Source organism: Theropithecus gelada, chromosome 19, assembly GCF_003255815.1.
Source record: "Theropithecus gelada isolate Dixy chromosome 19, Tgel_1.0, whole genome shotgun sequence".
In the NCBI taxonomy this organism is placed as follows: domain Eukaryota; kingdom Metazoa; phylum Chordata; class Mammalia; order Primates; family Cercopithecidae; genus Theropithecus; species Theropithecus gelada.
The window spans coordinates 1,446,371-1,457,555 of record NC_037687.1 but is presented as its reverse complement, the minus strand read 5'-3'; the positions used below and the strand labels follow the sequence as shown (position 1 = coordinate 1,457,555).

General features: G+C 60.2%; 1 protein-coding gene across 1 annotated transcript; it reads left to right on the top strand.

Annotated features, from left to right (window-relative positions):
* The first annotated feature begins 806 nt into the window (after positions 1-806).
* Positions 807-8,857, top strand: ADAMTSL5 (ADAMTS like 5). Its single transcript, XM_025367612.1, has 13 exons — positions 807-971; positions 1,864-2,315; positions 3,013-3,085; positions 3,200-3,291; positions 3,507-3,567; positions 3,676-3,784; positions 5,464-5,591; positions 5,931-6,042; positions 6,397-6,483; positions 6,637-6,800; positions 7,312-7,501; positions 7,579-7,650; positions 7,925-8,857. The coding sequence occupies exons 2-13, from the start codon at positions 2,260-2,262 to the stop codon at positions 8,224-8,226; spliced, it is 1,446 nt and encodes a 481-aa protein (XP_025223397.1). The 5' UTR covers positions 807-971; positions 1,864-2,259; the 3' UTR covers positions 8,227-8,857.
* Positions 8,858-11,185: the final 2,328 nt, after the last annotated feature.

The following is an 11,185-nucleotide window of genomic DNA, read 5'->3' as shown; positions in this document are numbered from 1 at the left end:
GGGCGGCGCAGACACGCCCGGTAGGAAAGGGTGCAGTAGGGGAGTCCTGGGGTGCCCCCTCGCGTTGCGCGTCCGCAGAGCCGGGTTCCAGATGGAAGGTGCGCGGTGGAGACCCCTGCCGGTCCCACTGTTGGGATGGGGAAACTGAGGCCAGAGAGGGTGGGGCCGCGGCTGTGAGGGAGAGGGACCACCTGGACCCAGGTCTGGCTCTGAAGCCCCGCTGGCAGCCCCGGGACCCGGCAGGGAGGGCAGGAGGTGGGGTGGGGCGCGTCCCCTGGTGACAGCAGCGCCCGGGAATGCGCCAGCTGGGAGGGTCTCTCCGCCCCCCGCGCGCGGCCCCCGAGGCTGAGCTTCTCCCCAGTGCGCTGGGGCCCTGCGCTGGGGGTGGCCGGGACCTGGATCGGGGAACCCCCGGATAGGAGCCCAGGCGCACGGAAGTCCCCCTCCACGAGCAGGGCGACCCCCCCGCGGGAGGGGTGAGGGGCAGGACCAGGGGAGGGAGCTGTGACCGGGGACGGGGACCCTGGCGGGACGCAATCCGGGCGTCGGTGGGGTAGGGGCAGCGCCTGGGACTCCCAGACCCAGAGCGGGGTGACCTCGGTTCGCCCACATTCCCGGGCCCTGAGCGCGGCGCCCGGAATAGCAGCCCCAGGGCAGAGGGGGGCGGTCAGTCCCCGCGCCGCGCCCCCGCCCGAGACTGCCAAGGTCACCCGGACCCGGGCGCCCGACACTAGCCCGCGGCTCCGGGGCCCTTGCGCTTCGGCAGTCCCCTGCCGCAGATCCGCGCCCGCCGCGCGAGGGCGCCCGGGGCCGCCGCCCCTCCTGACCCGGGCCTGGGCGCGCCTGCGGAGGCCGCGGTGGGAGGGGCCGCCCCAGTCTCGCACCCGCCCGGCACCTCGGGCCCCGCCGCTTCCGCTCGCCCTGGGGCCGCTCAGGGAGCCGGGACGCGCTGCCTGGGCTCCGCGCAGTCGGTAAGTCCTTCTTCCTATCCCCCCACTTTCTCCGGGGGAAACTGAGGCCCAGAGGTGCGACTTGCCTTGAGATCCCACCGCCAGTCCGGGCTGCAGCCCACACGGGGAGGGGCCTTGATTCTGGGGAGGGCTTATTGAGGAGGGGGTAGGGTGGTCCTTGTAGCCCCCCACTTTTCACCACCTAGACCCCCACTGCTCAAGCCAGACTCAGAGTCTGGTGGGGGTTGTCAGAAGGTGAAGACGTCTCCCCCTGATTTTTTGGTTGGTTGGTTGTTTTTGAGATGGAGTCTGGCTCTGTCGCCCAGGCTGGAGTGCAGTGGCTCCATCTCGACTCATTGCAACCTCCGCCTCCTGGATTCAAGCGATTCTCCTGTCTCAGCCTCCCAAGTAGCTGGGATTACAGGCGTGCACCACCATACCTGGCTAATTTTTGTATTTTAGTACAGATGGGGTTTTACCATATTGGTCAGGCTGTCTCAAACACCTCAGGTGATCCACCCGCCTCGGCCTCCCAAAGTGCTGGGATTACAGGCCTGAGCCACCACGCCCGGCCCCCCTCCCCTTGTTTTAACTTTCTGGGGCAGACTTCTTCCTGCTTCCTGGGCCAGCCCAGGCTCTGGGCTCAGAGAGGGGCACGGATGCAGCTGACCACACAGCCGTCTCAGCACCTGGAGACAACCGGGACCCCAGACCCTTGGTGCCCCAGAGGTCCAAATGCTAGAGCCAGTGGGGCCTGAGAGCCAGGGAAACAAGGTCCGGGTGGGACCCAGCCTCCTTCAGCTGGTGCCTGGGCCCGGGCTCACCCGCCTGCCTTCATGCTCTGCTGGCAGCGGGACGTCCTGGCTCACTTGGCAGCTGCTTCCCTTCCCTCCCCTCCCCTTTCTCCCTGCAGGCCGGGGTCACGAGGAGGGTGTGGATGGCAAGTGACTTCATCCCTGCCCGACGGATGGAGAAACTAAGGCCCAGAGAGGCAGTCAGCCTCCTCCCCTTTCCTGCTCCAGCCTCAGCAGTGGCCCCCTCCCTCCACGGGCCGCCCCAGTGCTCAGTCCCACCCCCTCCGCTGATGAGGCCATGAGGCACCGACTGGACCCAGGCCAGGTCACCCCTCCCTGTCCCATCCCCAATCCGGGGGACTCTCTGCTGTCTGGAAGCTGAGGGAGCCCTGGGGCCGCGGTGCAGCTGGGGGCCTCTTCCGGGGACCCAACTCCTGATCCAGCCCCTGCCGGCCGCACCTTCTGCAGAGTGTCACAGAATCATGGACTGAATCCATTCCGCCCCCACTGCACAGATGGGAAAACTGAGGCCTGGGAGAGTGGAGTGGCTGGCCTCAGGCCACACGGAAAGGTAGAAGCAGTGATGGTGGGGAGGGCGAGGAGGGGGCCCCAGCCCTAGGAGGCACCTGTGTACTATTCTTGAATGATCCCTCCAATCATCAAGCATCGATTAAGCACCTACTGTGTACATTATAGCACAATACACATATCAATGACATTGCAAGCTGGGCACAGTGGTTCATGCCTATAATCCTAGCACTTTGGGAGGCCGAAGCGGGTGGATCACTTGAGGTCAGAAGTTTGAGACCAACCTGGCCAAGATGGTGAAACTCTGTCTCTACTAAAACTACAAAAAGTAGTCGGGCGTGGTGGTGGGCACCTGTAATCCCAGCTTCTCGGGATGCTGAGGCAGGAGAATCACTTGAGGGGAGGGTTGCAGTGAGCCGAGATTGCACCCCTGCACTCTAGCCTGGGCGACAGAGCGAGACTCCATCTCAAAACAAACAAACAACAACAATAATTGCAGATGACATTTTGAGTTCTTCCTCTCCATACCGGGCTCCATGCCTCCTGTCTTCTTTACCTGATCCACGGGACCCCTCAACTTTCCTGTAAGGGAGGCTCTATTACCCTGTTTTTCAGAGGAGAAGTAGGGCTCAGAGAGGTTTAGTTACTGTCCAAGATCACACAGCCAGTCAGGACAGAGCCAGGACACAATCCTGTGTCTCTGGCGGTGGCTCCATGGATGCAGCCCCTCTGTTCCCCAGGCCCCGCCTCTTCCAGAACCTCCTGCTCCTCCTGTGGGCCCTGCTGAACTGCGGTTTGGGGGTCAGTGCTCAGGTAAGGGGGGGCATGAGCCCAGGGGGTGGCGAGTGGGCATGGGGACCCAGCCAGCACTGTGGGGTCACCAGCATCTCCCCACCAGGCTGACCGTGCCTCTGTCTCCCCAAGTAGGGTCCGGGTGAGTGGACCCCGTGGGTGTCCTGGACCCGCTGCTCCAGCTCCTGCGGGCGTGGCGTCTCTGTGCGCAGCCGGCGCTGCCTCCGGTGAGCGGGCCGGGGCTGGGAGGGGGTCCCTGCCCCTCCTCCCCCGCTGGCCCAGCCCGGCCCCTGGCCACACCCTCGGCCTGCCCACACATGCTGTGCCCTTTAATCCCGCTGATCCCACTGGAATGTGGGTGGGGTTGGCGGGGGCAGAGGGTGGAAGGCCAGCCCCAGGAGGGGGTCCCTGGGGGTTCTCGCCACACTCTGGCTCCCTGCAGGCTTCCTGGGGAAGACCCGTGCTGGGGAGACTCCCATGAGTACCGCCTCTGCCAGTTACCAGTAAGTCCTGCCCACCTCTCAGACCACCCTCCCACCCTAGGCTGCCTGAAGCCCGCCACCTGCCCCTTGGGTTGTCCCAGCCTCTGGCTCACCTATCTCTGTCACTAGGACTGCCCCCCAGGAGCTGTGCCCTTCCGAGACCTACAGTGTGCCCTGTACAATGGCCGCCCTGTCCTGGGCACCCAGAAGACCTACCAGTGGGTGCCCTTCCATGGGGGTGAGTAGCCTGGTCTCCTGTGGTCAGAATTGGTTCAGAGTGAACAACTCATTACTCTTAAGGAGAGGGACTTGGAGGGTTGCAAAGAGACAAGGGTATTAGCACTAGGGTTTTGAAGGATATGTAGGAGTTGGTGAAGTGAAACAGAAACAGCATATGTTAGGCGTGAAACAGGGGCAGAGGGAAGCAGGGTTCATGCTGAGGATTCCGACTGAGGATTGACTTAGAGCTGTATCCAGAGGCCAACAGTTCTCAAACTTATCCCAGTAGCAGGAAATGTTGCTGCATTGAGCTGAAAATAGCAAGTTATATAACTATGTGCCCGGGGCAGTGCGCCTCCAGATTTCAGGGAGACAGGCAGCTTCATACGCCATGGGGAAGGCAGACACAGATAGAAGAAAAGCCTAGAATGAACGAAGTGCCATCCATCAACCTCATTTCCTTCCTTCTTTCCCTCCTTTCCTTCCTTCCTTCCTTCCTTCCTTCCTTCCTTCCTTCCTTCCTTCCTTCCTTCCTTCCNTTCCCTCCTTTCCTTCCTTCCTTCCTTCCTTCCTTCCTTCCTTCCTTCCTTCCTTCCCTCCTTCCTTCCTTCCTTCCGTCCCTCCCTCCCTCCCTCCCTCCTTCCTTCCTTCCAAGAATTGGAGGAAACCTGCTGTGATCCCACCCTCGCAGAGGCCCACTGGGGCCAGCCCAGGATCCGTTCCAGGCAGGGTCCACCAGCCAGACTCAGGGAAATGGGAGCCAAAAGGAGCTGGAGAGAAGGAGGAGTGGAAATCAGGGCTGTCAGACTGTGTGTATATGATCAGACAGCCCATTTTTGCCCCACTTCCAGGCAGAAGGGGAAACTGAGGCCCAGGGAGGACCAGCGACACACCTCAGTTGTGCGGGACTCAGTCCAGTCAGTACTGGACACACACTTCACTGGGCACTTGCTAGGTGCTTGGGCCAGGTGCTCAGATCTTTTTTGTTTGTTTTTTTGTTTTTTTGAGATGGAGTCTCGCTCTGTCACCCAGGCTGGAGTGCAGTGGCATGATCTCGGCTCACTGAAGCCTCTACCTCCCTGGTTCAAGCGATTCTCCTGCCTCAGCCTCCGAAGTAGCTGGAGTTATAGGCTCCCACCACCAAGCCCAGCTAATTTTTTGTTGTTGTATTTTTGGTAGAGATGGGATCTCACCATGTTGCCCAGGCTGGTCTTGAACTCCTGGCCTCAGGAGATCTGCCCACCTCAGCCTCCCAATGTGCTGGGATTACAGGCGTGAGCCACTGCACCTGGCCTTTTTTAAGGTCATCCATCTGCACACTGATAGAGTTCTTGCTTCTGTATCCTAGAGCTTAGAACAGTGTCTGGAAAACAGTAGGTGTTCAGTGGAATGAAGAATGAGTAATGGTGTTAAAAATGAATAGTATGTAAGGACTCCTAATATAAAGACTATGAATGAATGAATGAATGAATGAATGAATGAATGAATGCAGCCCCAGGATACTTGCCTGGGAGTCCTAGGTTGCTGGAGGCAGAGCACCTACGGTCCAGTCCTGGCTCTGCCTCAGCCTCAATGTGTGGCTTTGGCTGAATCTCTGGGCTTCATCTGCCCAAGGTGATGGTCGCCTGATGAAGTTTGGTAGAGGGGGCCTGGAACTCGAATAGGGGTCCCCGGCCCACTGACTCCTCCTGCCCTCAGCGCCCAACCAGTGTGACCTCAACTGCCTGGCTGAGGGGCACGCCTTCTACCACAGCTTCGGCCGCGTCCTGGATGGCACCGCCTGCAGCCCGGGTGCCCAGGGGGTCTGCGTGGCTGGACGCTGCCTTGTAAGGACTCGCCAGGCCCCGCCCGAGCCCCACCCACCTTTCACTCAGGCTCCACCCACAGCCTCCTCCCTAGGCTCCACTTCCACCTTCCCATTAGCCTCCACCCCTTCCCTAGACTCCACCCCTTCGCCTCCCCTTCCAGGCCTCGCCCCCAGCCCCAGCTTAGGCACCCACCCCCTGGGCACCACACCCATCCTCCTCCCTCCAGGTCCTGCTCCTCCCTAGGCTCCACCCCCATCTTCCCTCCGGGCCTTGTCCTCTTGCTTCCAAGCACTGCCCTTTCCCCAGGTCCTGGCCCTCCCAGCGTCAGTGACGCCGCGCCTGTCCTTCACCCTTTAGAGCCCCGGCTGTGATGGGTTGCTGGGCTCGGGTGCCCTGGAGGACCGCTGCGGCCGCTGTGGAGGCGCCAACGACTCGTGCCTTTTCGTGCAGCGCGTGTTTCGTGACGCCGGTGACTGCCTGCCCCGTCCTCCCTGCACACACGTCAGAGCGGGCCCTTTAACAAGCTGTGGCCCGGAAGCAAATTTCCGTGCTGATTGGCCAGTGTGCGGCCCAGCCCCTCTTTCTCCTCATACTGATTGGCTACTGACAGATTGCCCCTCCCCTCCCCAGAACAGATGGGGTTTTAACGCTTTCCCTGCCACACTGAAGCAATAATAATTGTAACTCCAACCGTTTACGAAGGGTTTTCCGGTTCCCAGGACCCTGGCTAGCTGTCTTACCCTCAGTAGCTCATTTCGTCTTCAAGTCATCGCTCAAATACACCCCCACTGGCACCCCAACACCCTTTTACCCTCCCACCCAGGTGCCTTCGCTGGGTACTGGAACGTGACCCTGATCCCCGAGGGCGCCAGACACATCCGCGTGGCGCACCGGAGTCGCAACCACCTGGGTATCCTAGGGTGTGAGGCGGGAGGCACCCTGCAGGCCGCCCGTGGGCGGTTGTCCCTGTTTACAGATGGAGAGACTTGAGGCCTGAGGAGGGGACCCCGGGGTCTGGGAGACGAGATGGACACGTTCCTGAGGGCTGACTGTTCCCTTGCAGCGCTGATGGGGGGCGATGGGCGCTACGTGCTTAACGGGGACTGGGCAGTCAGCCCGCCAGGGACCTATGAGGCGGCCGGCACCCATGTGGTCTACACCCGCGACACAGGGCCCCAGGAGACATTGCAAGCAGCCGGGCCCACCTCCCACAGCCTGCTCCTACAGGTGCCGCCGGGCCTCCAAGAGGGTCAGAGGGGGGAGGCTGGTGAGAGAGAGTCAGAGGGGGGCAGTTAGGGACAAGGTCAGAGAGGGGAGGCTGGTGACAGAGTCAAAGGGTGTCGGCTGGGGACAGGGTCATGGCAGGGAGTTTGGTGACAGGGTGTCAGAAGGGGTCGGATGGGAACAGAGGGTCAGACAGGGGAGGCTGGGGACAAGGTCAAAGGGGGTCAGCTGGGGACAGAGTGTCAGAGGGGTAAGGCTGGTGACAGGTTTAGAGGGGGGCGGTTGGGGACAGGGTCAGAGGGGGAAGTCTGGTGACAGAGGGTCGGAGGGGGTTGGCTGCGGACAGAGGGGAGAGGTTGGGGACAGGGTCAGGGGATCAGCTGGGGACAGAGCATCAGAGGAGGGAGGCTGGGGACAGACAGGGTCAAAGAGGGGAGTCTGGGGTCATAGGATCAGAGGGAGGAGGCAACCCCAGCCTCTGGTGAAGCTCCCTATGTGCCCTCCCCTGCTCCAGGTCCTCCTGCAGGAGCCCAACCCCGGCATCGAGTTTGAGTTCTGGCTCCCTCAGGAGCGCTACAGCCCCTTCCAGGCTCGGGTGCAGGCCCTGGGCTGGCCCCTGCGGCAGCCGCAGCCCCGGGAGGTGGAGCCTCAGCCCCCCGCAGCCCCTGCTGTCATCCCTGCACGGACCCCAACCCTGGCCCCAGGTGAGGTGGGGACAGCCAGGGTGGGGAATGAGTGGGGGCTGAGGCCTCTGCCCCTCACAGCACCGCCCACCCCACAGACCCCTGCCCACCCTGCCCTGACACCCGAGGCCGCGCCCACCGACTGCTCCACTATTGCGGCAGTGACTTTGGTGAGACCCCCGACCCCTACTCTCACGTAGCCCTTATTAACCTGGCCTCCTGCTGACCTCTGACCCTAATCTGACTTTACCCTTGACCCTTTCTTTTGACCCTAATTTGCCTCTTGACCCTAACCACTCATTGATCCCTCACGTGATCCTGACTCCAGTCTCTATAGATCCCGAGGTCCCACCTGACCCTCAGCCCCTCTTCTGGCAATGTGGGTGGGGCGTGGAGATTTGCGCAGAGTTGAGCAGCCAGCTAGCTCAGCATGACCCCCAACAGTGTTCCAGGCCCGAGTGCTGGGCCGCCACCGCCAGGCCCAGGAGACCCGCTACGAGGTACGCATACAGCTGGTCTACAAGAACCGCTCGCCACTGCGGGCCCGCGAGTACGTGTGGGCACCAGGCCACTGCCCCTGCCCGATGCTGGCACCCCACCGGGACTACCTGCTGGCTGTCCAGCGCCTTGTGAGCCCCAACGGCACACAGGACCGGCTGCTGCTGCCCCATGCCGGCTACGCCCGGCCCTGGAGCCCCGCGGAGGACAGCCGCGTACGCCTGACTGCCCGACGCTGTCCTATCTGAGCCCCCGCAGGAGCCCTGGCCACACACAGCAAGAAAGATACATCTGACCAGTCTCAACGTCAGCGTATTTCCCCTCTCACCCTGGCTTCCAGGCAGCTCTGAAATATGTCCTACCTGTGCAGCTATGTGACTCCCTCCCGCACACACTTAGACACCTCTGCATGCAGTTGGAGTCACTGTCACAAGCCGGCAGGCACTGGTGAGGAGACACTGAAGAGACTCTGACTTGTATTTCACTTCTCTCCTTGGCTGCCAGGAAGCTCATAGCTATTTATACTCAGAAAGTTTAACTCTGCTTTCATTCTCTTTGCGTCACACTCGCTTTGAGACACTGTCATGAACGAGCATGACACCCTGCTGCCCTGGGTACGCGGAAACTCATCTGTTTAATTCCCAAACACTGTGCTGTCTCTCCTCTCTGCTACTCACACACACCCTCGTGTGTGAAGAGCAGAGACACTGTCACAAACAGGCATGCCCCTTAGAAGACATGCCTAACCAGGCACTGTAACATACCAGTTTCCCCCTTTCCCCTGGCTACTGGGAAACTCAGAGACAATCTTTTCAGCCTCAGCATTTCTGGCTGGATTTCTGCCCATCAATATGCTCACCCCTCCCCTCCTCTTTTTTTTTTTTTTTTTTTTTTTTTTTTTTTTTTTTTTTTTTTTGAGACACAGCCTTGTTTTGTCACCTAGGCTGAAGTGCAGTAGTGCAATCATAGCTCACTGCAGCCTCGAATTCCTGGGCTCAAGCGATCCTCCCACCTCAGCCTCCACAGCAGCTGGAACTACAGGTGTGAATCACCATGCCTGGCAACCTTTTAAATTTTTTGTAGAGAGGGGGTCTTGCTATGTTGGCCACACTGTTCTCCAACTACTGGCCTCAAATGATCCTCCTGCCTCAGCTTCCCAAAGCACTGGAATTTCAGGCATGCACTATCGTACTGGCTGTTCACCCCCCTTTTATTCCTCTTTAATTTTTACAAGCACTTTTTTAAAAATTACTTTAAGTTCTGGGATACATGTGCAGAATGTGGAGATTTATTAGATTAGCATCCATCAACCTGTCATCGAGGTTTTAAGCCCCGCATGCATTAGGTGTTTGTTCTAATGCTCTCCCTCCCCTTGGCCCCCACCCCACAAAGGACCTGGTGTGTGATGTTCCCCTCCCTGTGTCCATGTGTTCTCATTGTTCAACTCCCATTTATGAGTGAGAACAAGTGGTGTTTGGTTTTCTGTTCCTGTGTTAGTTTGCTGAGAACAATGGCTTCCAGCTTCGTCCATGTCCCCGGAAAGGACGTGAACTCATTCTTTTTTATGGCTGCAGAGCACTTTTTTTTATTTTTTTATTTTTTTATTTTTTAGTTTTTTTTTTTTTTTTTGAGACGGAGTCTCGCTCTGTTGCCCAGGCTGGAGTGCTGTGGCGGGATCTCAGCTCACTGCAAGCTCCGCCTCCCGGGTTCCCGCCATTCTCCTGCCGCAGCCTCCCGAGTAGCTGGGACTACAGGCGCCCGCCACCTCGCCCGGCTAGTTTTTTGTATTTTTTAGTAGAGACGGGGTTTCACCGTGTTAGCCAGGGTGGTCTCGATCTCCTGACCTCCTGATCCACCCGTCTCGGCCTCCCAAAGTGCTGGGATTACAGGCTTGAGCCACCGCGCCCGGCCTAGAGCACTTTTTTTTAAAGCACCCCCATCACATGCAGTTGGTCACAGAGACTCAGGGACGCGCTGGTAGAACCCCGTCTCAGTTTTACTCATGGGTAGACACACATGTTCACACGCACCCCACCCCTCCTTCTGGCCCAGCCTCACCTCCTCCCTGCACATCTGACCCTGTGTGGGGTGAGGTCAGGGAATAGATGAGGATAGGAGCAGGTAGGGAATGAATGGAGCTTTGGTAGGTCCTGAGCCTCCCCCAACTGCCACATACTTTCTCAGGCCCACACTGGGAGCCCCTCCCCAGCTGAGGAGGTAGGTGAGAGCCGCTGCTGTCTGTGGGCTGCCAGCCCACTATGTTCTTCTGCAACCAGGAGGTCCGACATGGGCTGTGTGTGTACTAGGGGGTGTCACGAGTTCACTCAGCAAACCCTCCCCTATGGGGTGCCAACCCTCTGCCTCTCACTCCTGATGGATGGCACACGCTGCCACCTGGGACAAACCGCTCTTTGTGGGACCAGTGGTTGCATTTCTCTCTGGGGCCTGGGATGCCTGGGGTCCGTGGGTTCCCGCTGACCACTGGGCACGGACAAGCTGCCCCCACCAGGGAGGGAGCAGCCAGAGAGAATGAAAGGCAAGGAGGCTGCTGAGGCAGAGGGAGTCGGCGAGGGGTGCAGGACATCGGTGGACTCGGCCCCTGATCTTGCAGGTGACCCCAGGCCAGGTGCAGCCCCTCTCCGGCCTCAGTTTCCCCCTCAGTGAATGGCGCCCTCGAAACCCCTCCCAGCTCTGACATGGGAGTTACTCTTTCCTGGAGCCCTTCCCTAGCCCCCTTTCTTCCTTCAGACATTTCTGCAGCAAGTGCTTATTGAACACCGACGGCATACCAAGGACCCAGCGCAGCCTGGGACGGCCCGGCGCTTCAGCGATGCGGCGCCTTCTGTGATTGACATCTGCAGCAAGCGCTGCCGGCGGGGGTCCCAGGAGCTCCCCAGCCAAGAGCCGCGGGTACTGCAGGGCTGCGTGGGGCCGCAGTGCCCCCTGGCGGCAGGACGGGGCATGAAGGGACTCCGTGCGCGCCGCGTGGCTTGCAGCCCAGGTGCCCTGAGCCCACTTCCGCGTGAGCACTCGCTTCCCCATGGACGCGGGCCCCTCTCGCAGGCCTCCTCGTGACAGCACTGGCTCCCGAGGCCATTGTCGGTGTCTGCCGGGACCCCACTGCCCTCCCTCCTCAATTAGTCTGCAAGGCTGTCCCCTCTCCCCGGCTGTGGTTTGGGGTGTGCCAGGGAATGGAGCTTTCAGGTC

Coding starts and splice junctions, on each gene's coding strand:
- ADAMTSL5 (XM_025367612.1), top strand. CDS start 2,260: ATGGGAAAACTGAGGCCTGGGAGAGTGGAGTGGCTGGCCTCAGGCCAC. Junction 6,801..7,311: donor CCCACAGCCTGCTCCTACAG/GTGCCGCCGGGC, acceptor CCCCTGCTCCAG/GTCCTCCTGCAGGAGCCCAA. Junction 7,651..7,924: donor CTATTGCGGCAGTGACTTTG/GTGAGACCCCCG, acceptor GACCCCCAACAG/TGTTCCAGGCCCGAGTGCTG.